Genomic DNA, 25272 nt, shown 5'->3' on the forward strand with positions numbered 1-25272 from the left:
TAGCTTACTACCTTCTTTTTCTTTACGTCGTCTCACTGGTGGTGTGGGTTCAGTCTCTAGATTGAGTGATAGTTTACTACCTTCTTTTTCTTTATGTTGTCTCACTGGTGGTGTGGGTTCGGTCTCCAGATTGAGTGAAAGTTTACTACCTTCTTTTTCTTTACGTCGTCTTGCTGGTGGTGTGGGTTGGGTCTCCAGATCGAGTGATAATCTTCTATCTTCTTTTTCTATATGTCGTCTTGCTGGTGGTGTGGGTTGGGACTCTAATTCAAGTGAAAAACTCTCAATTCCTATTTTCTCTCTACGTCTTCTGCTTGGTGGGGTGGGAAAAACTTCTCCCTCTCTATGTGATTCAATATCTAACGATAACCTTTCACCTTTACGTCGTCTGGTGGGAGGTGTCGGTATAACATCCACCTTATCTAATTGGACATCAGTTTTACCCTCATTTCGTCTTCTGACTGGTGGCGTTGGTTTAGGCTTAGCTTCTATGGATTGCATTTTATCAACCAATGTCTTTTTTGTCCTTTCCTCCTCAGAGATATGCATGGTGTCCCCAGGTTTCTCCTCTGATGTTGTTGATTGGACATCGGTTTCACCCTCATTTTGTTGCCTGACTGGTGGTGTCAGTATGGTTTCCACTTCTAGGGACTGTGCTTTATCATCTGATGGAGTCATCTTTATCTCATCTTCTACAGTGACAGTGTTAACCTCTGTACCTTCAGGTGTCTTCTCTGATGTTGTTGAGATATTCACCTTGTTTGATGGGACATCAAACTTATTTTCGTTTCTTCGGCTGACTGGTGGTGTCGGTTTAGGTTCAGCCTCAGTGGAATGTGCTTTTTCATCTGATGGGGTCTTGTTTGTCTCTTCTTCTACAATGACATCTGAGTTGTCTACAACTTCATGTTTTTCCTCTGGTGTCAGTGAAACATTCATTCTTTTAGACTGTACTTCGGTGTCCCACTCATTCCGTTCCTCAATGACATGCAAGGCTTCTTCACATTCAATTTTCTCCTCTGTTGATACATCCAACTTTTCTGACTGGACTTTAGTTTTCTGGTCATTCTGTTGTTTGATTGAGGGTGTCAGTTCAGGTTCAGCTTCCATGGATTGTGCTTTATTATCTGATGATGTTGTCTTTGTCTCCTCTACTACATTTACTTCCACAGCCTCTTCACCTTCAGCATTCTCCTTTTGTGTTGAGACATTTACCTTGTTTGACTGGACATCAATTTTATTGTCATTTCTCCTGACAGGTGGTGTCATTTTAGGTTCAGATTCCATGAATTGTGCTTTTTCACCTGATGGGGTCTTGTTCATCTCTTCTTCTACAATCACATCGGTGGCTTCTACAACTTCAGGTTTCTCCTCGGTTGTTAATGAGACATACATTTTTTCAGGTTGTACCTCAGTGCCCCAGTCAACCAGGAGCTTGATTGGAGGTGTCAGTTCAGGTTCAATTACTTTGGATTGTGTTTTACCACCTGATTGGGTCTTTGTCTCTTCTCCCAAAATGACGTCAATGGCTTCTTCACCTTCAGGTTTCTCCTCTATTGTTGTTGAGACATACACTTTTTTTGTTTGTTGGATCTCAGTTTCTACCTCATTTTGTTGCTTGATTGGAGGTTTACATTTAGGATCAACTTCTGTGAATTGCATTTCATCACCTGATGGGGTCTTCTTTGTCTCTTCTTCTACAATGAAATGCATGACTTCTCCAACTTGCCTTGTTGGTAGTTTAAGGCTTGCTTCAATCAGTTCAGATTGCTCAGATGCTTCTAAAGGTCTGTTTGTACTGGCTATGACCTCTGACTCTGTTTTATCATCACATTCTGTCTCCATTCTTTCTGACACTGAACGTTCTGATCCCGGAATCTGTGTCTCAGTGGGTTCACTGAAAAGAGAAGCTTCATGAGCATGATGTCTCTGCATTTCCTCCCCCTCAGGGAAGTCTAGAATAATAAATCGGCGTTGGATTTCACGAGGGCCATTATTTGTAGTCCAGTTGCTCTCTCTGTCAGCTATTGCAGCATTTGGTCCATTGTTCCTAGAAAATGTTCCAATACCTCTGGAAGCAGCATCTTCACTACCTTGTGTTTCAGAAGGTGGAGCTGCTGTTGTTTGCATTTGTCCATTAGTGTCTATATCGATGAGCTGTGACTGTTCTGGTTCTACTGCTGAACTAATTTCTGAAACATTCACCATACTTGGCTCATTAAGAGAAGATAGGATGCTAATTGGTTCTATGGCTAGTTCAGAAATTTCAGCTTCTGGAGGGGCCAGTGTTTCATGATCTTGTTTGCCCAGTGTCGTCTCATTTAAAAGAGCACTAGCAGAGGCTGCTTTCACTGTAGCTCCATCTGTGGGTGTGTGGGAGTATGTGTCTACACTATCTATGTGCACTGTATCCAAATCTAAAATGAGCGCAGTAACCTTTTTGGTTTGTCCTTCATTTTCTCCACAAGGTTCCTCTTGAGAAAGTGAAATATATTTGACCTCTTCCTCTTTATCTGGCTCTGCAGTCACTGCTTCAATTTTCTCACCCTCCACTCTATCAGCAAAAGATTCTGAACACACAACTACATCAGGCAACTGGCTTACTTGTCCTTCTGTGCTAAGACTCTCAGTGCTGTGTAATTCCAAGTCTGTGTCTTGTACTGTGGTTTCCAAGCTGTGAACAGCTGCAGATGAGGAAATTGGCATCTTTTCATCTGCTATATCATCATTATCAGACTTTGTTTCCAAAGAAACATAAACAAAATTCTCACTTTCAATTTCATTTGCACCATGGCTGCTTGTAGGAAGAGCAGATTCATATACTCCTGTTTCTGGTTCAGGTAGCATCTCTGTGGTTAATAGTACAGTTGTTTGGAAATCAATCTGTTCAGTTTCAGTCGCTAATGCTTGTAGTGATTTTCTTGCAGTGTGAATTTCTGTTTCAGTTGTAGTTTCTGAGATTACACATAGAGGGATCTCGCTGTCAAGGTTTTCAGATGGCTGTACCTTAGCCTGCTGACTGCCATCTGTCATTTCAAAGCTCTCCGTGATAAACGATGAAGAAGAAACAAATTCAGACTGTTCAGACTCCTTTGTTGACGGTGTCGCAGCAGAAACCTACAAATGGTATTTATCATATACAAATAGTACTGCACATAATGGCCAGATACAACAAAAGCCTAGAAATATGTTTGTATGTCAATATGTATGTTTGTGAAATTGTACCTGTGAATCCAGCTGAATGCTTCGAGCTTCCAGTGACAACCTTTGAGCTTCCTGCTTTATGTTCTCCTCCACATTCTGAAACACAGACTCATCTTTTTAAACCACTAGACATCTCATGTAAAGCATCAACCCACAGAGTCATACTCACCTTAAGCTCCTGTTTAAGGTCATTCATGTGAATGTCGGCTTCGTTTAGTGCTTTTGTTCCATCTCTTTCAAGTTTGCCAGCCAAGTCAGGGCCCAGACATTCCCTCAGCAGTTCTTTATGGGACAGCGCTACCTGCAGGCTTTTACACAGTCTCACACCTTCATCAATTGCAGCCTAAGGAGTAAAAATGTTGCATGTTTAAAATGTAACAGCAACCTTACTCGTTCAAATGGACCAGTATGGTTCAGGTGCTATGTTTTGTTGTGTACTCACTCACATACTTTATGTAAATGAAGATACAAACACACCTGCATGGATGTGGCTGAGCTGCAGGGAGGATTTGCATGTGTCTGGTTCCATGACTGTATGTTTTGTAAGGCCTGTCTCACACACTGCACAGTGCTGTCTGCGCAGTCATTCTGCTTTTCCAACAGTTTCGACCGCAGACTGAGAAAACAAATATAATGACGATTCTCCATAATGCACTTATGATAAATAAGTATTACACTGTAATATAATACAGCATTATACCATTTTGGGCAAACATGCTATGAATTTAACAATTAAATAAACAGGATTCAGATTTAAGCACTTTATTACAGACATTTATGATAATTGAATTAATTTGAAAGGCAACATGGCTGTATGTACCTGCAATATTGTTGTGTAACTGTGTCCACTATAGAAATGACATCACTTGGGGGCCCCTCATTTGGTGGGACCATTTGGAGGGCCTGGCCAAGGTCACAAACTTTGCCCTCTAAAGACTCAAGCTCTCTCTCACATGTCTATAAGAATAAAAAAAACAGTCAGGTTTAAATTTATTGACTTTCTCTAAAGTTTCAGAACAAACAAACTGAACATAGATGAATTAATATTTTCCCATAATACCTTGAAACTATGCCAGTTCTCCTGTAGCTGGCTGATATTCTGGCTATCCACCAGGAATCCTACAGAGTGGTCCTGAGCACGCAGTTCATCTAGGAGACTCTCTGCTTGCTCCCTTAGAATCTGTGCCTTGCCAGCAAGTCTGAGGTCAATGTCACTCAATCTGGCCTCACACACAGCTAACCATTCCCTCATCTCTTTCTCCGAGGACACACAGAGGTCATGAAGATGGCTGACCTCTAAGGTCAGGGCATCACAACCTCCTGGAGTGCAAAGATCCATCAGGGAATCTTTAACATTATCCAGTTCTTTCATTTCTCTCTTCTCCCTGTCTATGGTCTGGAGAAGAGCCTACAAAATTATAATAAAAATATATAATTTTATTTATTAACAGGTTTGCCGACAAACTGAAAAATGGATTTATCGATTTTATATAAAACAAAGAATTTACATAGACCTTAAGAGTGTTAATAGAGCTTTGTAACCCATGACGTTCAGTGGGCAGAGCACCGAAACCTTTGACTTGCTCTCTCAGCCAATCCTGTGCTACAGTGTGCTGCTCAACTAACTGAGCACAAACTCGCTCTCTCCGGATTTCCTCTTCGAGATTTACACAAAACTCCTACAGAAGCACACATAAAAAAAGAATGTCATACATGTAAATCAAGTTTCTTTTATCTATTAGTCACGATTAGTCAGAAATATTTAGAACAGCACACCTATATAGCCTTACCGTAAGGTCTTTGATTAACTCAGGTATGCACTCCTCTGTGGTGGCCCAGGATGGATCAATCCAGCTGGAATCATGGGTTAGCTGGCTCATCTCCCTCCCAAGTGCTCGGACAGCAGACAGAGATGGGGTCAGGGCTCTGGTATGGTCTAGCAGACTCTTGGCTTGCTCCAATGTGTGCCTTCGATCCCCTAAACCAGGCCAGGGGAAGTGCCGTGGCAGTGCAGCAGTCTGCTGTTTCACCTGATCCAGATGAGACTGAAGCTGTTCCTTCTGACACCGACAGGACACCAGACGTTCCACTACACTTTTCAGCAGACTGCAGAATGAGGAATATAATATAATATAATATAATATAATATAATATAATATAATATAATATTATAATAAAGCTATTTTATAGAATATTATTTAAAATAATACTTACTTATTCTATTTTTACATACACCAAGTAAACTAAATAAGAAGTGTACATTTTAAGTTCTAAAGGCTATCCTTTTAACACATAAAAATTGCATTTAATTATGCACCCTGATCTGTACATAAAATGCCATGTCCATTCAATAAATCTCAGAATATATTTATAAATATGATAATTTGCAATTAATTTGAATCATCTAGCAGTGCTGATTGCAATTATTTTTACATTAAAAGATGTAATATCAAACCTATGCAGCTCCTGTGCTTGCTGCAGTGTTGTCTTCCACTCCTCCTCTACATTTTTCATTTTCTTAACGAGAGACTGTCTCGCATCTTCATCAAGATCTTCACGGTTAAAAAGATGGTCTACTGTCTGTTTCAGGGCTGCAATCTTAGAGTTGCCCTCAGAGTGCAGACTTAGAATTGCCTGAAAGACAGTGAGTTCTTTTAATAAGTGTTTTACTATGGACATTTAATTTCTTTTTCTGTTTCTCCGTATTGTACTACTTACTTGTGCCTTGCTTAGTCTCTCTTCAATCTGCTCCTGTGTACCATGAGTACTTTTGCCCAGTGAGTCCAGGCAATCTTTCTGGTTCTTCACCCAGGTCCAGATGCTCTCCTCCTGGGTACAGACATTGTGAAGCTCCCTTGCAAGAGAATCCTGGAGCTCAGCCTGGTTCTTTAATTCTTGAGCACTTGCCAGGACCTTCTTCCATTCTTCTTCAATTGATCTCAGGTTCAGCTGGAATTCCTGTTTTCTTTTCTCCTCCAGGCCTTCTCGAGAGCACAAACCCTCTGCTTTCCTCCTCAGGTTGGCTAGCTTGTAATCCCCCTCTGATTCTGAGTTTAGGATGGCCTAGAATAAGCAAGCAAGTCAGACTGTTTTCTTTAAGTATTTAAAGAATTTCTGGTGAAGGTTGAATATCACTCTTTGTCTCTTACCTGAGCTCCATTCATTCTCTCTTGTAACTGAGTCTCTTTACCGAGCAATTTGATCTTCAGATGCTGCTCTGTAAGCCAAGAGTGTGTGCTCTCCTCCTGTTCTTGAAGATCCTGAAGGTCCTTAGAAAGAGACTGCTCAAGTTCTGATTGGTTCTTCAGTTCCTGGGTCTGCATCAAAACTCCCATCCACTCTTGCTGTACATTTTGTAATGTGTGTTGAATTGTCTGACGTTTGTCCTCATCTAGATCTTCACAGGAACATAGATTCTCTCCCTTGGTCTTTAGGTTAGAAAGTTTACAGTCCCACTCAGATCTATGAGCTAGTAGTGCCTAAAAACAACATAAAACCAAGACATTCATCTAAACCATAATTTCTGTCATGCTTTAATTCTTCATGCAATCGTGCAACCCATCAGATCTTTTTCACTGGTTTTCAATATATATTTACTGCTCCAGAAAGTATGACTTTTTTTCTTAACTAAGGAGTAAGACCTGTCCCTTCACTTCATGTACAAATCATATTTATGTAGCCTCACATTTTGAAGGTTTAAGATCTGTTGGCTACAATTTTTAGCTGTCTGATGTAATGTGTGTGAATGAATGCCTTTAGAGTGAACCTGAGGTACTTGTCCCATTTCCAATATTATAGTTTATCATAAATTAGGCTTACTCACTGTCCCTTCCCAAGCCTCTCATGTACAAACATTTAAGGGTTAAATTTACCTCAGCTCCATTGAGCCTCTCTTGAATGGAAGATGTCACAAGAAGGGAATCCAGGGTCTCTCTGAGATGTCTAATCCAGGATTGAGTGTCCTCTCCCTGATCACAGAAACTTTGTAACTCTCTGTAGAGAGTTTCCTCGTGCTTGACCTGGTTCTTGAGTTCCTGGGCAAGTTGAAGCACCTTCCTCCACTCCTCCTCTACTGCTCTCTGGTTTTGGTCAATGTGGCTCCTCCTCTCATTCTCAAGCTCTTTATAAGAACATAAATGATGACCTTGTCTCTGTAAACTGGCCAATCTGGAATTGGCTTCATCACCAAGGTCTATGACAGCCTAGAGGATATACAGACATTACACCCAACACAATATGTGCACGGCTAGCAACCTCTACTCAGTTTTATCTGGGTTAAAATAATGCAAGAGCCGTGAAAAGATTCAGATAAAAAAAAATGTCCTTCTGTCTTTACCTGCACTTTATTAAGTTTTTCATGTGGCTGAAGGTCCTTGTCCAAAGAGCGAAGCATTTGCAGTTGTTCTCTCACCCAGGACTGGATGCTCTCTTCCTGGGCCTGTAGATCCTCTAGTTCTCTACAGAGTGTGTCTTGGAGTTCTGCTTGATGTTTTAGCTGCTCAGCCATATCCAGAACTCTTTTCCACTCATCTTCAATGTTTCCAAGGGTGTGAATGAGCTCTTGTCTTCTGGTGTCCTCCAAAATCTCATGAGCACATAAAGCATCACCCTCTTCTTTCAGAGCCACAAGTTTAGCATCACCCTCAGGACTTAGATTAAGAACAGCCTTAAAACACAGAATAAAATTACTTTTATTCTAAATACACTGAGGATATTCCTCATTCCATTCATCTTAAGATGTTCAACCAGTTGCTCCCCTAAAATACAGCTAAAGAATCCGAACAATGAGGGTTAGTGGGCCCACCTGAGCATTTACATGTTTTTCCTGCATTGGCGTGTCTGTTCCCAAGTACTCAAGTCTTTGCTTTAAATTTCTGATCCAGGCTCTAATCTGTTCTGCATTGGTTTGGAATGTTTCAACTTGATCATCAAGGGTCTTTTGGACTTGTGCCTGATTCTCCAGAAGAATCCCCAGGCTGTGGTATCGGTCTATCAGGGTCTCACAGTTTCTAAGGAGAGGGTCTCCCCTCAGGCCACGCATCCTTACAGCAGATAACAGGTTATTATATGCTTCCACACGACCGCTGTGGATTAGGGGTGAAAGTAGGAGTTATGTAGGTTTTATATGAAATAAAAGACTGCATAATTAATCAAAATAAAATTGAATTTGCGATATGGCTTATCTGCAATTTAGCCAACAATGAAGTCTGAATAGACTACATTAAATAATGAGTGGTACCTTTCTTTAAGAAAATCCTCTTGGATTTGCCTCAGTTTTTCTCTCTGTTCTGGCACTTGCTCTCTCTGCTGCAGCCAGTCCTTCAAATGGTTATGTTCCTCATGCAAACTAAAGACAAAGTCATGAATGAATCGAAACAAAAGTAACAACTAATAGCTATGATGAGAACATCTTCCATGTACCTGTTGAGGTTGTGGAGGATATCATCTAGCTGTTTATGGCGTCCCTGGCAGTGAGCCCTGAGTGTGGCCAGTTCTCCTTCCTGTTCCTGATGCCATGTGGAGAGCAAAGCTTGAGCCTCAGCAGGGAGCTTTGCCTGTCCCCCTTGCTCAAACCTCTCCTTCAACTGAGCCAGACGCTGTTCTCCTTCCTTAGAGGCCAGGAAACTCTGAAGAAAACACAAACTGCTCCATACCGATGAACTCAATTTGAACCCTTCCTGTAATTCTATAATTATGCTTTTGACTAAGGCTGCTATCACCTGGTGACTCTTGCCATTGGATTGCTGTCCCTGTAATCAGTGTATTATACTGCAAGTCTTTTTATCTAAAAAGTATTTCCAAAATATCCTTAGCTACAATGGAAACCATAATCATAGGGTTGGGACCTCACTGTTACTCACTGTCAGTCTCTGCATGGACGTTTCTATATCCTGCTTCCTCTCAGGGTTCTCAAAGCACTCATTCACAGAGAGCTGCTCATCTTGCAACCATTCCTCAAATGACTGAAACTCTTCTGCAGAGATCCAATGGGACAAATGGTCAAAACTCAAATCCCTTTTTCCACTTGTTTAATTTTAGCAATGACACAATGCAGTTTCTCAGACCTTTAATAGTCTGAAGGAAGCTTTTCTCCCCTTGATCCTTCTTCTGGCGAATCAGCTCCCGTGTTTCCGCAATGCTGTCTTTGAGATGCTTACAATGATTGGTCAGCTCCTCCAAGGCCTGCGGTCCAGTAATGCTGGACATGAGATTGATTTCCTTCAGCAAAGTTTCAGCCTGCTCCTCCTGGTCCAAAAGCTGCTCACAGAAGTCCTACAAACAGAAAATAAAATTGGTTATATATTAAAACAGTGTGTTACGCATGTCTGCATGTCTGTTAATCATACCTGTAAATGTGCATCCAGTTCTGTGCGATCCTCTGAACTGATCATGTCTACTGAGGAGCGTATATTCTTCACAGATGATTGATAGGTGTCAATATTTTCTATCATATGAGCTTTAACTGTGAGGAGCTCCTGGAACACTTCAGTGCAGTCGGCAAAGAGTTCCTTCACCTGCTCTATTTTCTTCCTCAGGTTGGTTTCCATTACCTAAGACAGACAGTGTGTGTGTGCATTTAAAAGTTAGGAATAACTAGCAATTAGAAAAGTCCAAAAAGTTAATAAATGGAAAAAATATAAGCTGCACATTTACCTGTAACTCAAGAGGAGATTCTTTGCTCTGCAGCAGTTCCTGGATCTCCAGTAACTTCCTGTGGAAGTGTTCAAGGTTGTCCTCCTGGCACTGAATCTCATTCTAATAAACACAAAAAAGACCCAATGGAATCAAAATGACAGTTCTGCGCCTTTAAGTCAGATTAATTTTTTTGAAGACACACCTTCATGCTGTCAACCTCCGTTTCACTGCTGAAAGGGTGAGACTCTGAGAAGATAATGAGTTTAGTAGAAGTCCAGCTGTCCACTTCTCCACCCAGAACCAGCTGTTTCTCCCACAACTCCAGACCCACACGCAGGTTGTCCATGTAACTGTCTGTCTTCTCTGACACCTGCCAGAGAGACACACAGATTTACCAAGAAACTTAAACGACTGAACAAAATTAGATCCATGTGAATAGATGTTATCCATATCCTCACATCCAGCCATGAGTCCACTAAAGCATCTGCCTCTGTCTCAAATGGAGTTTCTGAGCAATCAGGTATTTTCTTGAGCTGGGACTGCAACTGTCTGCACACAGATCTGAACTCCTCCATCCTGGGTCCGAGGCTATTAAGATCCTCCTTTATGCCAACAACCTACAATAAACAGATAAAAACATAATTAGAAATAGAAACTTTATGAGATAAAACAGAAAAAATAGGTAGTCTCATGGTTAAAGATCTAAGCTACTCTTTCCAGGAAGACATAACTAGACTTTTTTAATCCTGCCTTTTAACATGAGCACTTATTACTACTATTGGTACTTAAATGTAGACTACACAATGATAATAAATTACCAAAAGTTTTATTCATCATAACTAAATAAATGTACTGCACTCCATGGAGGATCTGCTCAAATATTAAAATTAATTTTAAAAATTAAAATGAATTAAGATTAATAGAACATTTATTAAAATTAAAGAGAAGCCTCTTTGAGATAAATAAATGTGAAACCCCTTCTGTACATGCAGATAAAGCAAAATGTGATTAGTGCTGACACAAAATTCAATTACAGGATGAGTTTCAAATAAGACTGCTTCACACTGAGCTCTACTGTGCAACTGCATCTGAACTGTAATATCTGAGTAATGACTGACCCCTGGTGGTGCAAATCCAGTATAAAATTACCTTTTTATGAAAAAAACCTGATGCAGTTATAACATAGTCAGTATTGTGATTAGTCTGAAGTTCACATACTTTTGCAAGGAGTCGCTGCAAGTTGTCTTTGCCCATGTATGAAGCCTGTTCATTGATTGTTTGCTCCGCCCTCTGGAGAGTGTTGCCCAGGTTACTGCGACAGTTCTGAAATTTCTTCAGGAGTTCCATAAGAACAGTGCACTGCTCTTGTCTGTCAAACACACAAATACACAGAGCAACATTCTCACTTTCACACTTGAATTTTCTTCTGAATGTGGATAACCAAACAGTTTCTGGTCCCCAATGACTTTCATAGTGTTTTTTTTTCTCTCTCCATACTATTGAATTCTGTTTGGTAGTGAGTTTGTTTAGGTAACTGTATTCTTCAAAACACCTTTGCATTTGGCAGAAGAAAGAAATCAATACAGGTTTGGAACAACTTGAGGGTGAGTAAATGAGGACAGATTTTTAATCAGTCCTCATTTACAGATTTCAGACAGATTTGGGGAAACGAATCCTTTACGAAAGAAAAATAGGTGAATTAAATGAAAGTAAATCTCAGCTTAGGTTTAGAAACCACCTGTCAGATACAGCTCTTTCAGTCTCTTCCCAAAGGAAGTCAAGCTCTTCATTTGCTGAATGAGGGTGCTCTTTCTGTGAAGAGACTTCAGACAGAGCCTTCTTGATGCTTTGGTATTCAGGGCGAAGAGAGTTCAGTTGCAATTCCACATCGGACAGTGCTCGCATCCTAAACATAGATGCAAACACAGTGTTAAAAGAGTGAAGGAGAACACATAGACATAACATACTATTTTTTTGGAGCTTGACATTGGCAATTACTTTAAGTCAATTTGAAAAATAGAAAAAAACAATCTTGGATATTCTATAAATGAATTGTATCACATTCTCAATTAACTCATCTTATCTCAATTAACTCAAATTAAAATTAAGCCCAAATAAAGTCTAAAGCATCTGTATCATGAGATCTATATAGGGAAGAAAGATTATTACCGATGTTGCACAGCTGGCATAGTGGGATCCTTTAGACCTTGTTTTTCTGCTGCTGCCAGCACCTTCCTTAACTCAGCCTGGATAGTCTTCCTCCTTAGGCCGAGGCTTTGGTTCTGCTGTTCCTTCTGGAGCTCATTCTGTCGAATCATCAGCTGATCGTCTGCCTCTTCCACCCTGTGAACCAGTACCCCCACCATGTCCAGACAGGAAACAGGGCTCCCGTCCTGGGTCACTTCGAGCTGTGCTCCGCCCAAGAGCTGGTCCAGCTGTGGAGCCTTATCCTTGAGACTGCTGACTCCCTTTCTGATTAATGCCAGCTTGGACCTGCTGTCCTGCAGTACAATGGCATCATTGCTGGGGGCGCTTTGCACAGAAGAGACATCGAGTTCCACTGTGCGCAGGGACATGAGGAAACGGTCGAGGGCACGGGCAGCGGCGTCACTCTTGCGCACCTGTTGCCTGAGCTGGTCCAGGCTGGATCTGTGGTTCAGAACCACCTGGGTCAGAGGTGATCGGTCACGCAAGTCTAGATGACTGGGCTCAGAGTCAAATCGAGACAGACGATCCATCTCTGTCTGGATACTTTCATCTAAGTCCTGAAAATAAAAGGGAGAGGTAAATATTAAGATAAAAAAATGGAATGGAGGCAAAGAGCTAAGTTACATACAGTGAAATTACCACTAAATGCAGTGAAATAAGCATGAAATGCAATACATCAAACATTCTTCTCTCATGTATTATATTGTAATATATTATGTTATATTATATTATATTTTTAACAAAATAAAATAACATTTGTGTCTCCATTACAAATGTTAACCATGAATAGAACTCGATAAGAAATAAGTTTAATTAATAAATATAAATATCCCTCACCTTCACATCTCTCAAAATGGCAGGGTTAGCTAGTGTATATCCCTTAATGTCTTTGGGCTCTTTAATGAAATTTTCCAGCCTTTTAGAAATCTCAGATATCTTCAGCTTAATAGAGTCCATGAGCTCAAGTGCTGTTCTCAGTGAATCCACCCTAACAGAATGCATAGACTTATTTAACAAACAACACAAGACACACACGCACTCACAGTCTGGCTACAGGATATTTTCTCAGGATTTGAACAGATCATATGATTCTTTGGGTGGCACAGGGTGAAAGTGAACAAAAGTAGCAGTAATGTGCTTTTATTTGAATACTAATTTCAGCTTGGTAGTTTTAAACACACATTAAAGCTTATACTGCTATGAAAGTCTGTGTAATGTCATGTCTGACATGGTCATACCTGCCCTGTAACTGTGACCTCTGCTCTCTCCACCTGACAGTGAGCTCCATACGGTCCTGCTCAACTGCTCGTTCATTGTACTGAACACATTGCATACACAGTGCTTCATACTCCTTCCACAGAGACTCTGTCTCATCCCACAGAGATTAAACAGACAAAAAAGATTTTTCATTTTAAAGTAATTGTCTTTTCAAAATGCATAATAATATCAAATGGCCAACTTTAAAACACAAAACATTGTGCATTACCTTTAATTCTCTCAGTCGTTTCTGCAGGTCTGTGGGAGTGACTGATTCTGAGGTACGATCTCCAAGCATGCATTGCTCATTTCTGTTTAGCTGAGCCTGTAATGCAAATCTGGAACTGCGGTACCTGAGGAGACCAAGAAAAAGATGTAAACCATATGATTCTGAAACAATATCACATACAATCTTATACAAAAACACATAGCTATGCTATTCCTCTTTTATATCCATACCTATCCTCTTCTGTACTTGTTTGTTTTACTATCTCTCTCTTCTCCACAGTTCTGAGTCTCTGGGGGCTAACCGGCATAACAGCCTAAAACAAAAAAGCTTTTTAGATAAAATAATACCAAGTTTATTTTAAAACATAAGTTCTATAAAATGATCATATATTTGTACCTCTGAAACAATAACCTCTTTGGGCTTCTCAGGTGGTGGTGGGACTGTTGGTGCTTTTTGATTGGGTGGCTCTTTTGTTTGCTCTGTTTGTAAACTATTAGATATTGAAAATAAATGCATTTATAAATGGTTTTATCAGACAAAATTAAGTGATATGAGAGAGGCTCTTTCACTTTCTGTTACCTAGTGTCTGTAGGAGGTGTATCTGTGTCTCCACTGAACTGCCGCTGGATGGCAGCCAGCCGTCTCTCACATTCTCTAAGTTGGGCTTGTGCGAGCCTGTGTGCATCCTCAGGACTCAGAGTATCACACAACTCCTTCAGAGCTTCTAGCTGCTGTCCTGCCTCTGCCAGACTGCCTTCTGCAGACAAACAGGCCTGCAGGAAGAGAGAGAGAGAAAAAAACTAAACCTACAGATATGTAGATTTTTTGTTATTTTTACTCATATTTTCTTCTTATCATTATCCTTTTATTTATTAAATTAATGCAACTGTAATTTATTTACTTTGCAGTATTTTTAATTTTCATTTGCAACATGCAAAATAAAAATAAAGTGCCAAGTGCCAAGTGAGTGATGTGGTTAAGAGGAAAGACAAGAACAAGAAATTAAGGCATTAATTGACCCAAAAAGCAAATGTTTAATTTAGGAAACAAAGGATGAATTAAAATAAAAGGAGAAATTCATTCCCACACCCATTTGTCTATGTGACTGTTCATGCTCCGTGGTTAGGGTAGCTGTAATTTTACCTCTTCTTTTGATTCTGATATTGATTCAGGCCTATGGTTGAGTTTTTCCTTCTTAAAGTGTATCTCACATGTCTTAACCATACGGTTAAAATGCAGGCGGGTTAACTCAAATCTGAGTTGCTTCAAAAATTCTGATATTTGCACTCGAACATCCTAAAAATATTAATAAAATAAAATAAAAAAAACACAACAGCAAGCACACAACCTCTTAATATTTGTAACTTCACATTCAATCAGTTTAATACAGTGCAGAGCATTTCAGTTAGTATCAAAAATAAAAACAGTTAACATTAAAGACACACTGCAGATATAGACAAACAAGCACTAAATTTTACTACACTGATACCTTCCACTGTGTTCTAACAGATTGTTTGAAAAACTCCATATCTCTAAGTTCAGATGGGGTGCAGAAAGCTTCCATTCCTTCCGCAGCCCTCAAGAACTCTTCAAGAAGTTCAGGGTCAAGAGTCCGAAGGGTCTCCTAAAAAAGAAACAAAAACCCCACACAGACACTTGGGAAAATTAACCACAATCTCTTATAAAACATACAGACACAACAATATAGTTTACTGAAATTGGGCTCTGTTGCAAACAGCCAAAAACAAGCAAACTAACTAATGTAAAAAATGGACAAACCTCCTTAACTGATGCCTGTTCGTCCATTATTCTCTTGTCCTTGAATACACTGATAGCTTCTATAATGTGCTCTTGAAGACAGTGCTTGGCTTCTTCAAATCTATCCCTAACCAGGGCCTGTGCCTTTATATAAGCTTCAGTGTAGGCTTGAGGGGGAGCCTGGGCAAGTGCTGGTTGCTTAACCCGAGGAACTGACTGCTGTTGGGGTGGTTCCTGTACTGGTAACTGCAGCTTTGTCAGATCTTGGGACTGAAGCTCTGCCTGGGCAACTTGGCTTTGGATGAGGGTTGCAGATGGGGCCTCTGTCTTGGATGAACTCCACTTTTGCTGACTTTGCTGAGGCTGTTGTGGACTCTGAGATCTTATGAGAGCTTGAGAAGGTGGTTGATTCCATGGAGCTACTGGCTGGGGAGCACCATGGAACATAGTCTGGGAAGAAACTTGAAACTGATGTTCTGGCCGGACTGGTCTCCACTGACGTTGAGGGCTTGCTGGCCTTGGAAGAGCTTGATATTGGGTCTGAGGATGTGGTCCCTTGGGCCCTTGGGTTTCAGCCCTTGGGTATACTGGACTGACTCTTTCTGGACTGATAGGCCTCCATTGCTGAGAGGGAACTATATGCTGAGCTGGACCTTGAGGTCTTATCTGTGACTGACCCCAAGGTAATTCAGGTCTAGCAGAGGACCACTGCTGAGGCTGTGATTGCGGCTGGATTTTAGGGTAAACTGCCATTTGAGGCTGAGATTGAACTACCTGACCTGGAACTTGGACAGTTGGGTATGTCTGGCTTACTAAGCCTGGTCTTATTGGTGACCACTGCTGAAGCTGAGTTGGAGGGATACTTGGAGGTTGGGGATGAGTTTGGAAATGGGCCAGTGGCTGCATTTGGGCAGCTACAGAAACTGGTCCTTGCACTCTGGGGTACGTTTGGGTGACATCTCCTGGTTGACTCCACTGGGGTTGCCCCTGAGGTTGAATCACATGTGGTACACTTCCCTGTGCTTTGACCGGAGTTTGAGATTGAACAGGCATCTGGGGTCGAGGCATAGAGATGATTCTGGGTTGTATGGGGGATGCACCTTTGGGTTGGGGGGTAATAATAGTCGGATTGCGCATTGTGGTTTGCTGGGACTGAGACTGTTGTCTCTGCATTGTTATTTGTGGTTGAATGGGAGATGTTGGGTATTGTTGGACTGGCCTTTGAGGCATTGTTTGGGCCACTGGAAATATTTGTGGTTGTGGCACTGCAGGACGAGGCTGAGCAATTGTCTGTTGTGGCTGCCATTGGGCCATAACCTGGGGTTGCATTGGAGTCATGGATTGAGATTGTGCCTGTTTCTGGATCATCACTTGAGGTTGCTGTGGTGTCACTATCTGTGTTTGAAGTTGCTTTTGTTGCTTAATGGGTGCAGTAGCTAGTGTTTGTTGTGTAGTTGTTTGAGCTTGAGTTGATAAAGAGGGTTGAGGTTTGGGCAATACTTGTTGATGAATCGGAACAGTCACTGGCTTTTGTGGTTGTTTTTGAGTCACTGGTTGTGCTGAAACTGCTGGCACAGTTTGAGGTGTGTTTTGTGTTTCTACAAGAGGTTTCTCTTGTGCAACAGACTGAGCTGGCTTCAGGTGATTCTCATCACTCTTACCAATGCTTTTTGACTGTGCTGTGCCTTGAGCAGGTCCCTGAGCCGCAGGTGAACAAACAGCTATTATATGCTGTGGTGGTGCTTGAGAACTTATTTGACATTTGTCCTCAGGCTCTGACTGAGATTGTGGGACCAACTGTTGCACTGCGTTTTGGGTAACTCTTTCCGGTTGACTCCTCTGTTGAAGCCAAGGTCTGTTCTGCAGATGTGCCTGGGACTTCTTTACTTTCCTCTGCTGCTTTGGAGCTTGCTGTGTTTGTGCTTCTAGTTGGCCCTGAGGCCGTGACTGGATTGAAACTTGTGGTTGAACCTTCTGCTGTTTTGCAAGCTGAGTTTTCTCTTGTTGATGAATGTGCACATGGGCCTGTGTTGCTAATTGTTGTTTATTATGTACTTGTGACTCTGCTTGTTGTAGGTTCTGTGAGGGTTGGCCAGCTACTGGACTTTTTTCTGTCTGTTGTTGTGTCACAGACTGTGGTAAAGATTCCTGGCTTTCTACATGATGCTCTATGTTGACTTTTGTTTGATCATGGACAACTTTCTCTGACTTAACTTCAATGGACTGAGAGTCTTTCACTTGCACAGAGGGATGCATTTGTGGTTGTGGACTACTTTTCTCCTCTTCATACTCTTGCACAACAATCATTGGCACAGGCTGACTACATTGCTGGGTCTTGAGGTCTACTGCTTTATAAGATACCTCTGAGAGTATTTGAGATTGTTCTGGGACTTTGGCCCTGACTGCAGGCTGAGGTTCTGGTTTGCCAGGGGCTCCTGATGGAGAGACAGGCTGGAACGAGGGTTTTTGGGACTCTTCCTCTGTCTCTTGATATTGGACAAAGATCTTGGAAGGGGGCTGGTCTCTAACAGGGCTTCGTTCTCTGCAAGCCCCCAAAGAGCTTAGCATCCCTACGGCTTCCTGTTGAGATTTAGCAGAATGGTAAAATCATAATGCATTTGCATGCAGTTATGAAACAAGGATACTCATTCATAGGCATTTTAGGAACATAACAGAAAACAATTTATGGCACAACAGATAATTGCCAAAAGAGCTGGATCAATTTTATAGCTTCAATTTTTTAATTCATTAATTTAAAGTAATTTTATAGATGCAATCATGCTGACAGCATTTTAAGGTTTTGTTAATCTAAAAGCAGTGGACATACCTGTGACTTTTCAACAGCAGTGCGGACTCTGTCCTGCATGGTGGATGCAATGAGATACTGCAGTGGTGAAGTCTTTTGATTAGTCATGACCATCATCTGCAGATCCTGTTCCTCCATAACCACCTGACCCTCTAACTGTAAACCTCTTGATATCAACACCTACATGAAAAGAGAGAAGAGTCCTTTATACCAAATCACTTAAGGAAGAAGATGTGTGAATATTTTGTGGTACTTGTAGATACTCACACGTGCTCTGGGATCTTGTCCTCTCTTCTGCCTGTGCGTTTCCTCCTTTAGTAGTTGATAGAGCTCTCTGGCTTCCATCTCCCAGTGTAACAGTTCAGCTAGACGCCCGTCTAACCCACTCACACTCACGCGCAGCTCATCACACACCTGCTCAGCCTCACAGAGTGTCTGCAGGACCTAGATATACACACACACACAAAAATGCATACAGACATCAGTAAAGATCATTATTTGTGTTAGATTAACATTTTTAAAAAATTATATTCTGCTAATATAATTTGATTGCATACATGAAGGCAAGAAAATTAACACAATGCACAAGAAGACCTAAGGGGCCAACCAAAGCAATGTGGTTGCTTACTTCAGGAATGGCTTGCTGAAGTTTGCTTAGGGTTTCTGGAGAGCAGTCTAGAGATGGCAAGAGGGCTTCTAGATCCACATCCTTTATTTTCTTCATCATAAGCTGTGAGAAATAACAATTTTAATATAAATCCTACTTAGTCTATTCCTTAATTTAGAAAACAAAAAGACAAAGCGACAAAATCACAAATATCTACTAATAAAAAGACAGAGAATACAAAGTACATATTGTGTGTTTTTATGTATGAGGGAGTGTGTAAGTATGTGCACACACTACATACCTGTAGTCTCTTTGTGTAAGTACGTAGTGATCCAGAAACGACCTCCACAGGTTCTTTAAGTAACTGAGTGGCCTCCCTTATCAGACACTGAACTGTCTGAGGACTGGATGGGCCAGCACTGGGCTCCTCAGCTAAAGACTGAAATATACAACTTGCTTCAAAATACTACAAAAAGGCACTCTATTTTATATTTATAGAAGCAAATTATTAACTAGAATCTCTGTCCAATACAATCAGAACAATGTATTGTTCCTATTCAAGATAAGCACATTTTTTTAATATTTTATTTCATGATCAAGATTGCACATGGTTTATTCAAATTTGAATATGATGGGTAACTTACAAACTGGGCTGTTTTGGCAAAGTCAGCCCAGAGTAGATTTATCTTGCAGAGTTCATCTGAAATAGCACGGCTTGTCTGTGGGTCTGTGACCTCTGTCAAGTAGTTGGCCACCTCATTCAGGTGAGCTTGGCGGGAACTCCACTCTGACATAACTGATAATGTCACCTAGGAAATCAATGGGAGATTGATAATATAAAAAATATTTGAGTTTTGTCTACCCAGTACATGGATTGAGAGCAACAAATTCAATTCAAAGTTTTCTCTATGCATGTGTTTGTTCACCTCTGTACTCTGTCCGTGTCGCTGGGCATGTGGACCCTGCTCCAGCCATGCTCGCATTGAGGTGTAGATATCACTGTAAGACTCCCAAGCTGCCAACACGCGTCCCATAGTTCCCCTCACCATCCGTACACCCTCCAGAGTTGCTATAACATCTGCTTCCAGATCAGCCACCTGACGATTTACCTCAGTCGAGTCTCCAGCTGAAGCAGACATCAGAATATCAATAATTACTGATTGTTCAATAATAACACTTTTCACAAAAAAGTGCATAGGATGTAAATTTTTAACAGTTTTACAGTTCTTCATACATCTACCATTTATTTATTACCATTTCATTATAATTTTATGGTCTTTTAGGAGCATGCATATAAAGTTTCTTTGTATTACCCAAGGCAGCCTTGCTGGTGTATTTGTTGGCGATTAGTTTGAGTCTATGGAGGGCTCCATCCAGCAAAGAAGTCAGTTCCTGTTTGTTCACAGTCTCCTAAAAACATTCATTGGGATCAAAGTATAAAGCATATATAATTTCAGAGTTTAATGTTTAATTTTAATTGCCTAGCAGCAAATATATTTTAAAAAATACATTCACTTTATTTGAGTTCACTAAAATTCTCACTTACATTCCAGTCCTGCATTAGCACACGAACAGCCTCCTGGGAAATGTAGGCTCTTTTCCAAGATCGCAGTTTAATGTTGAGTTGATTTAGAAGGTCTAACACTGTGTGTCTGCGCTCACGGTACTCCAGCTTAATACCATGATATTTAGCTGTAACACGGACATTGGTGAACCTGGAAAATGAACGCATAAACAAAAATATGAAATAGTTTACTGCATTTCATGAAACAAAAAGGAAATAATTACTGATAATAGTGGTGATGTTTTTTTTTTTGTATTATTACTTAAGCAATCAAACCCACCTTCTCTTCATCTCTTCCATCTTGTCTGCTGGCACCAGAGCCTCTCCAAACTCATTTGTGTTTTGAAACATATTAAACCTTTTGATATGATGTGGCATCTCCTCCAAACACACCTGCAGATAAACACACAGACAGAAATATGACATTACTTACTACATTTTCATGGCTGAACAACTCTATAGCCATAATAAAAGGAAGTCAGTCAGTCAAACCTTTAGTATCTCAAGTTTCTCCCGAGCCTCCTCCGCAGCTCGGGCGTGATCTATTGGCTCGCCCTCTTCAACAGATAAAACCTCTTCAATACGCAATAACCAGCGGCCTACAGTGTCCAGTGGGGATGGAAGGCTCATGTCCAGCTCTGTTTTATACTCTCGTAGCTACACATAGACATAAATTAGCATAAGACTTCTACTGTACGAATTTCTATATGCTTTCTATTTAGATGACATGCATTCAGACAAACATGTTATGTTTCTGTTTTTCTATTGAGAATCTCAGCACACAGTCGAATACTCAAAACCTATAAAATATCAAACAAGTAACACAACAGAGAAAGTTCCTGTGATGCAGTGACCTTCTCAGCAAGAGCATCCCAGGCTCGTCTAAGAGCTTTCTGCTCTGCACTAAGATGAGGAGTCCTCTTCATCGCTGTTAGTAATGGCATTACAGGACGCCGCTGCTCATTAAAGGACACAATGAAGGTGTGGAAGACCTGAAACACAAGTAAATAAACATTAATGCAAAAAATCTGCAAATGTGTTCAGTTTATTGGCAGGATATTATTAGCTACTCAGTATCTCAACACAGTCAATAAATTAAAATAATTAAAATCTCAACACAGTCAATAAATTAAAATAAAATAATATTTCACATAATTTGCTGATAAATCAATCAATTAAGCAATCAAAAAAATCAATAAATAAATGTTCTTTGCTCACATTCAATAATGTATTTCCCAGAATAACCTGTGCATCTTGTTTCATTTTGCATTATGGACTGTATTCATTAAAATAAGACTATATCAGTGTATAAGAATTCAGGTTTACTTGGTATCTCTCAGCATAGCTCTCTCCTTCAGTGGAGTCCCACCCCTCTATCAGCTCCTGATAGGCCTGATCCAACCAGCATGTGACCTCCTGAGCCTTCTGATTGACTGAGGTCTGGACAGACAGGAAGAAAAAAGAAAGATCAACAACAACAACAAAAATAGTTTGGCTGCATTTGAAATCGCATACTTCTCTACTATATAGTAGTCTAAACAGTATATGAAAAGAGTAGAATGTTTGAATTCATAATTTTCATAAAACAGCAGGTGAAATGTACCCAGATTACTTAGTAAGCAATGCAACTGACACTGCTAGGGCACATGACAATGATAACACGGCTAATGTGCTGATTTGTGAAGTAATTGCTTATTCAAAAGAAGTACCTACTCAGACTCAAAGAGTGTGCGATTTCGAACACAGCCTTTGATTATTATTATTTTTTTTTATCCATTATGGTGTCATTATAATCAAGGTATACAAAACTAAAATATTTTCATCAATGCAAGTCTTAGGTAAATGATATGGATTAAACAACACAGCAAGTTAAATACTATTTGCATTACAGACTAAACAGAGTTTAGTACTGTAGTCCTCTGGAGGAAGGACTTAACACAAACCAATTTACTCAGCATGTCTGTAATTAAAATGCTTCTGCTAAGTGCCACGAAAGCTCAGGTTCAGTGTATTAGAATCTTCAAACACAAGAGCTGCTTTATTAAATTAATTATCTCTTTAATTCCATGGATTATCTCTATAACATCTGGTTTTAATGGATTAGCTCTGTAATTTCTGGGGTTATCTACATAATTGAGTTTACAGTTATCAGCATGTTTATACATGCAAGACACTAGTAGTTACTGAGCAGCACAGGGGGCATCATAAAAGGGGACAGGGTTGATATTTTACCCCAGGGGCAGCTGCTCGAGCTGTCTCAGGTGATTTGGGAGGGCCTGATTTGATTGGACAGGGCATTAACAGGTGAGCCTGATTAGAGAACAGTTCAAGTAAAACAATTACAAATGTGGACCATAGCAAAAATCAGTCAAAAAGTTTAAAATCATTAATAATCTTAGATAACATACTATAATCTAAGATATACACCTAACTTATATATTCTTATAAATTTAAACCCAAAATCTTGATGATTAAAAGAGAAGCCTAAAAACATGTTATGTGTCAGTACACTTTTAGAAAAAAAAGGTACAAAAGCTGCCACTGGAGCAGTACCTTTTCAAAAAGTACTAATATGTACCTTTAAGGTATTAATAATCAATCTTTAGAGGTAAATATGGTACAACGGTGTAATTTTTGAAAAGGTACCATGTAAGTGACAGCTTTTGTACCTTTTTGAGAGTGTACAGTATATAGTGCATTTACTCACACACTGGTTTAGGCTTAAACAACAGGCCTAACAAGTCCGAATTAACCTTTCTTTGACATTTGAGAATAATCCTAGTAACAAAACAACTAACACACCTTTACGAAACTAAAAGAGAAAAAAACAGTAAATTAATGAATCCAGCAGCTAAACCTAATAGAGAGAGAGACAGGCAGATAGAAGTACCTGTCTTAAAGGTGATGCAGCTATAGAAGGAGTAAAGTCTGATGGCAGATTGACAGGAGAGAGGTCCTGATGAGGAGTGAGATACTAAACCACCGTTGAGAGGGGAAAAACAGAAAGAAGAAGAGAACAGAGGAAGGAGGAAAAAAAGAGATGTGAGAGCATAAAGAGTCACTTGAGCATTTAGATTTACAGTGTGAAATGTTGGAGGAATACCATCCTGTGTGCGTTTTGATATATTATGAATATGATAAATATAAAAACATTCCCACATATACAATAAAATTCAAGGATGCGTGATTTGTGGAAAATTTCAAATTGTGATGACAAAACTTGTGATTACGATTCAAAATGCAATAATAAAACATAAAAAAACGAGTAAAACATCTTGAAGAAATAGTTCAAGGAATAGCTACAACATGAGAGTAAATAAATGATGACATAACTTTAATTTTTGGCTGAACTATTCCGTACTTCCATACTTGAGAGTATAGTGCTCACTAGTAAAAATGGTTCAAATGGGCAAAATATTTTTATCAAAATAAAAAAATGGCAAAGGCGTCTATAAAAGACTAGATTTAGGGTATAGTCATTGTAAATAGAATAAAAAGTCAATGAGAAAAGTGTACACTTTTGTGTTTGTGTGTGTGTGTGGCTAACCTGCATTTCCTCATCAGAAACAGAAGCATCTTTAGAGTACTGCAGGAACTGAGCAACATATGCCATAATAGACTTTTCATCAGGATCCCTAACATCAACATCTGAAATACAAATACACCATTCTTCTATGAGTATGTCATAGAAAACAAAAGACTAAAATTATTACTGCTTGTTGCATACTATACAACAAAACAACACAGCATAAACACACACTTACCGGCTGGATCTAGTAGTCTGGGGATGTGAAGTTCTGTTTCAGCAGTGTGGAAGGCTTCCTCCAGGTTCTGTCTGTTGGTTCTTGTTCGGGCTCTGGTAAGGTCCACTATATTCGGTCTCAGAGCATGAAGTATGGCCAGAAACACTACACCACTTCTCCAGCTCACTTTAAAGTCCTTTACATTCAGAGTACAGCCAGCCCTGTTAAAAAAGACAGAAAAACATCATGAATTTCATAGAACAGAATCTCACTGTTCCCAAGAATCCCTTCTAGCAGGTTGTTCCTCACTTTTGGCACTGCTCTCTGACCCACAGCAGCAGGGCTTTCTTGGCAGAAATGCGGAAACGGGTGTGCAGGGGTGAACCATGGGGTGGCACTGGACTGCTGCGGGCACTGCTGCTGGTCGAACGGGTGTCTAAACTCGCCAGTGACTCCAGAGACGACTGACGAGAACTAAAGTTCAATGTGCTGGCCAACTCTTCGATCTAAACAATGTAAAAGACCAATCAGAAAAATCACAAAATTGACAATTGTTCTCCTCAGTTTAGCATATTTGTAGTACATTTTATATTGGTACACTTTATTAGGGCTTCTTAAATCTAATGGTTAATATAACCCAAATCTTTTGTTAGAGTGTGACAGTAAACTTACATGAATGTGCATGATGATGGTCCAGACGAGACCCAGAATGATGGAAGGCTTCCCGTCCATGATGTCCGAGACATTAATGTTGACCAGTTTGATCTGCAGGATGAAGATGTTGATAAAGTTACAGATGTTGATATTTCACCTCCATGCAGTAGTGAGCAAAAAGTTATGCTTTTCTTCACACAATCGTTAACATTAATGTGTTGATACATTTCCATAATATTTTCCACTGTGGTGCATCTTACCGATTTCCTCTTAAGGAACTCTAGACCTTTCTCAATGTTTGTTCTGTGCTGAAAAGTCCCTCTTCCTTTTTCTCGGCTCTAAAATAAAGGTTTGTTGTGGTTATCACAAAATCACTGCTCATGGTTTTATAATAGATTGGTATATCTACCAATATTTTGAGTTTATCAATCATGCCACCAAATTTTTAAAGCAGATATGCAGTATAATTGTGCAAAATAAATATTAATATATTCTAAAAATCTACATTAAATGTTACTGTATTATAGGTGTATAGGTATAGATGTGTGTGTGTGTGTGTGTGTGTGTATATATATATATAGGGCAAAGGCACTGCTCTCTAGATAA

At 40.0% G+C, this 25272-nt stretch overlaps 1 protein-coding gene across 2 annotated transcripts in view; it reads right to left on the reverse strand.

Annotated features, from left to right (window-relative positions):
• The window catches only part of syne2b (spectrin repeat containing, nuclear envelope 2b), a 93152-nt gene that overhangs the window by 59738 nt on the left and 8142 nt on the right, over positions 1-25272 (reverse strand). Inside the window, exons 5-57 of one of the 2 annotated variants that reach the window (XM_042737367.1) lie at positions 24927-25004; positions 24685-24777; positions 24322-24518; positions 24034-24233; positions 23817-23917; positions 23160-23243; positions 22502-22579; positions 21596-21709; positions 21124-21261; positions 20762-20926; positions 20550-20662; positions 20252-20420; positions 20019-20115; positions 19632-19831; positions 19350-19514; positions 19007-19144; positions 18727-18828; positions 18366-18542; positions 18120-18278; positions 15314-17872; positions 15024-15158; positions 14678-14830; positions 14114-14307; positions 13931-14024; positions 13765-13847; positions 13535-13658; positions 13287-13432; positions 12886-13036; positions 12010-12605; positions 11579-11746; positions 11059-11209; positions 10299-10457; positions 10043-10210; positions 9859-9960; positions 9552-9755; positions 9270-9477; positions 9066-9178; positions 8626-8831; positions 8444-8551; positions 8009-8288; positions 7541-7870; positions 7077-7406; positions 6354-6683; positions 5923-6267; positions 5660-5838; positions 4995-5310; positions 4719-4883; positions 4265-4612; positions 4025-4161; positions 3682-3820; positions 3374-3547; positions 3226-3300; positions 12-3117 (exon numbers count right to left, since the gene is read on the reverse strand). In XM_042737367.1, the coding sequence (XP_042593301.1) occupies positions 12-3117; positions 3226-3300; positions 3374-3547; positions 3682-3820; positions 4025-4161; positions 4265-4612; positions 4719-4883; positions 4995-5310; positions 5660-5838; positions 5923-6267; positions 6354-6683; positions 7077-7406; positions 7541-7870; positions 8009-8288; positions 8444-8551; positions 8626-8831; positions 9066-9178; positions 9270-9477; positions 9552-9755; positions 9859-9960; positions 10043-10210; positions 10299-10457; positions 11059-11209; positions 11579-11746; positions 12010-12605; positions 12886-13036; positions 13287-13432; positions 13535-13658; positions 13765-13847; positions 13931-14024; positions 14114-14307; positions 14678-14830; positions 15024-15158; positions 15314-17872; positions 18120-18278; positions 18366-18542; positions 18727-18828; positions 19007-19144; positions 19350-19514; positions 19632-19831; positions 20019-20115; positions 20252-20420; positions 20550-20662; positions 20762-20926; positions 21124-21261; positions 21596-21709; positions 22502-22579; positions 23160-23243; positions 23817-23917; positions 24034-24233; positions 24322-24518; positions 24685-24777; positions 24927-25004 (14644 nt within the window). The remainder of the gene's footprint in view (positions 1-11; positions 3118-3225; positions 3301-3373; positions 3548-3681; positions 3821-4024; positions 4162-4264; positions 4613-4718; positions 4884-4994; positions 5311-5659; positions 5839-5922; positions 6268-6353; positions 6684-7076; positions 7407-7540; positions 7871-8008; positions 8289-8443; positions 8552-8625; positions 8832-9065; positions 9179-9269; positions 9478-9551; positions 9756-9858; positions 9961-10042; positions 10211-10298; positions 10458-11058; positions 11210-11578; positions 11747-12009; positions 12606-12885; positions 13037-13286; positions 13433-13534; positions 13659-13764; positions 13848-13930; positions 14025-14113; positions 14308-14677; positions 14831-15023; positions 15159-15313; positions 17873-18119; positions 18279-18365; positions 18543-18726; positions 18829-19006; positions 19145-19349; positions 19515-19631; positions 19832-20018; positions 20116-20251; positions 20421-20549; positions 20663-20761; positions 20927-21123; positions 21262-21595; positions 21710-22501; positions 22580-23159; positions 23244-23816; positions 23918-24033; positions 24234-24321; positions 24519-24684; positions 24778-24926; positions 25005-25272) is intronic. The other variant, XM_042737368.1, reaches the window with a different exon arrangement.

This window comes from Cyprinus carpio, chromosome B13, assembly GCF_018340385.1.
Source record: "Cyprinus carpio isolate SPL01 chromosome B13, ASM1834038v1, whole genome shotgun sequence".
In the NCBI taxonomy this organism is placed as follows: Eukaryota; Metazoa; Chordata; class Actinopteri; order Cypriniformes; family Cyprinidae; genus Cyprinus; species Cyprinus carpio.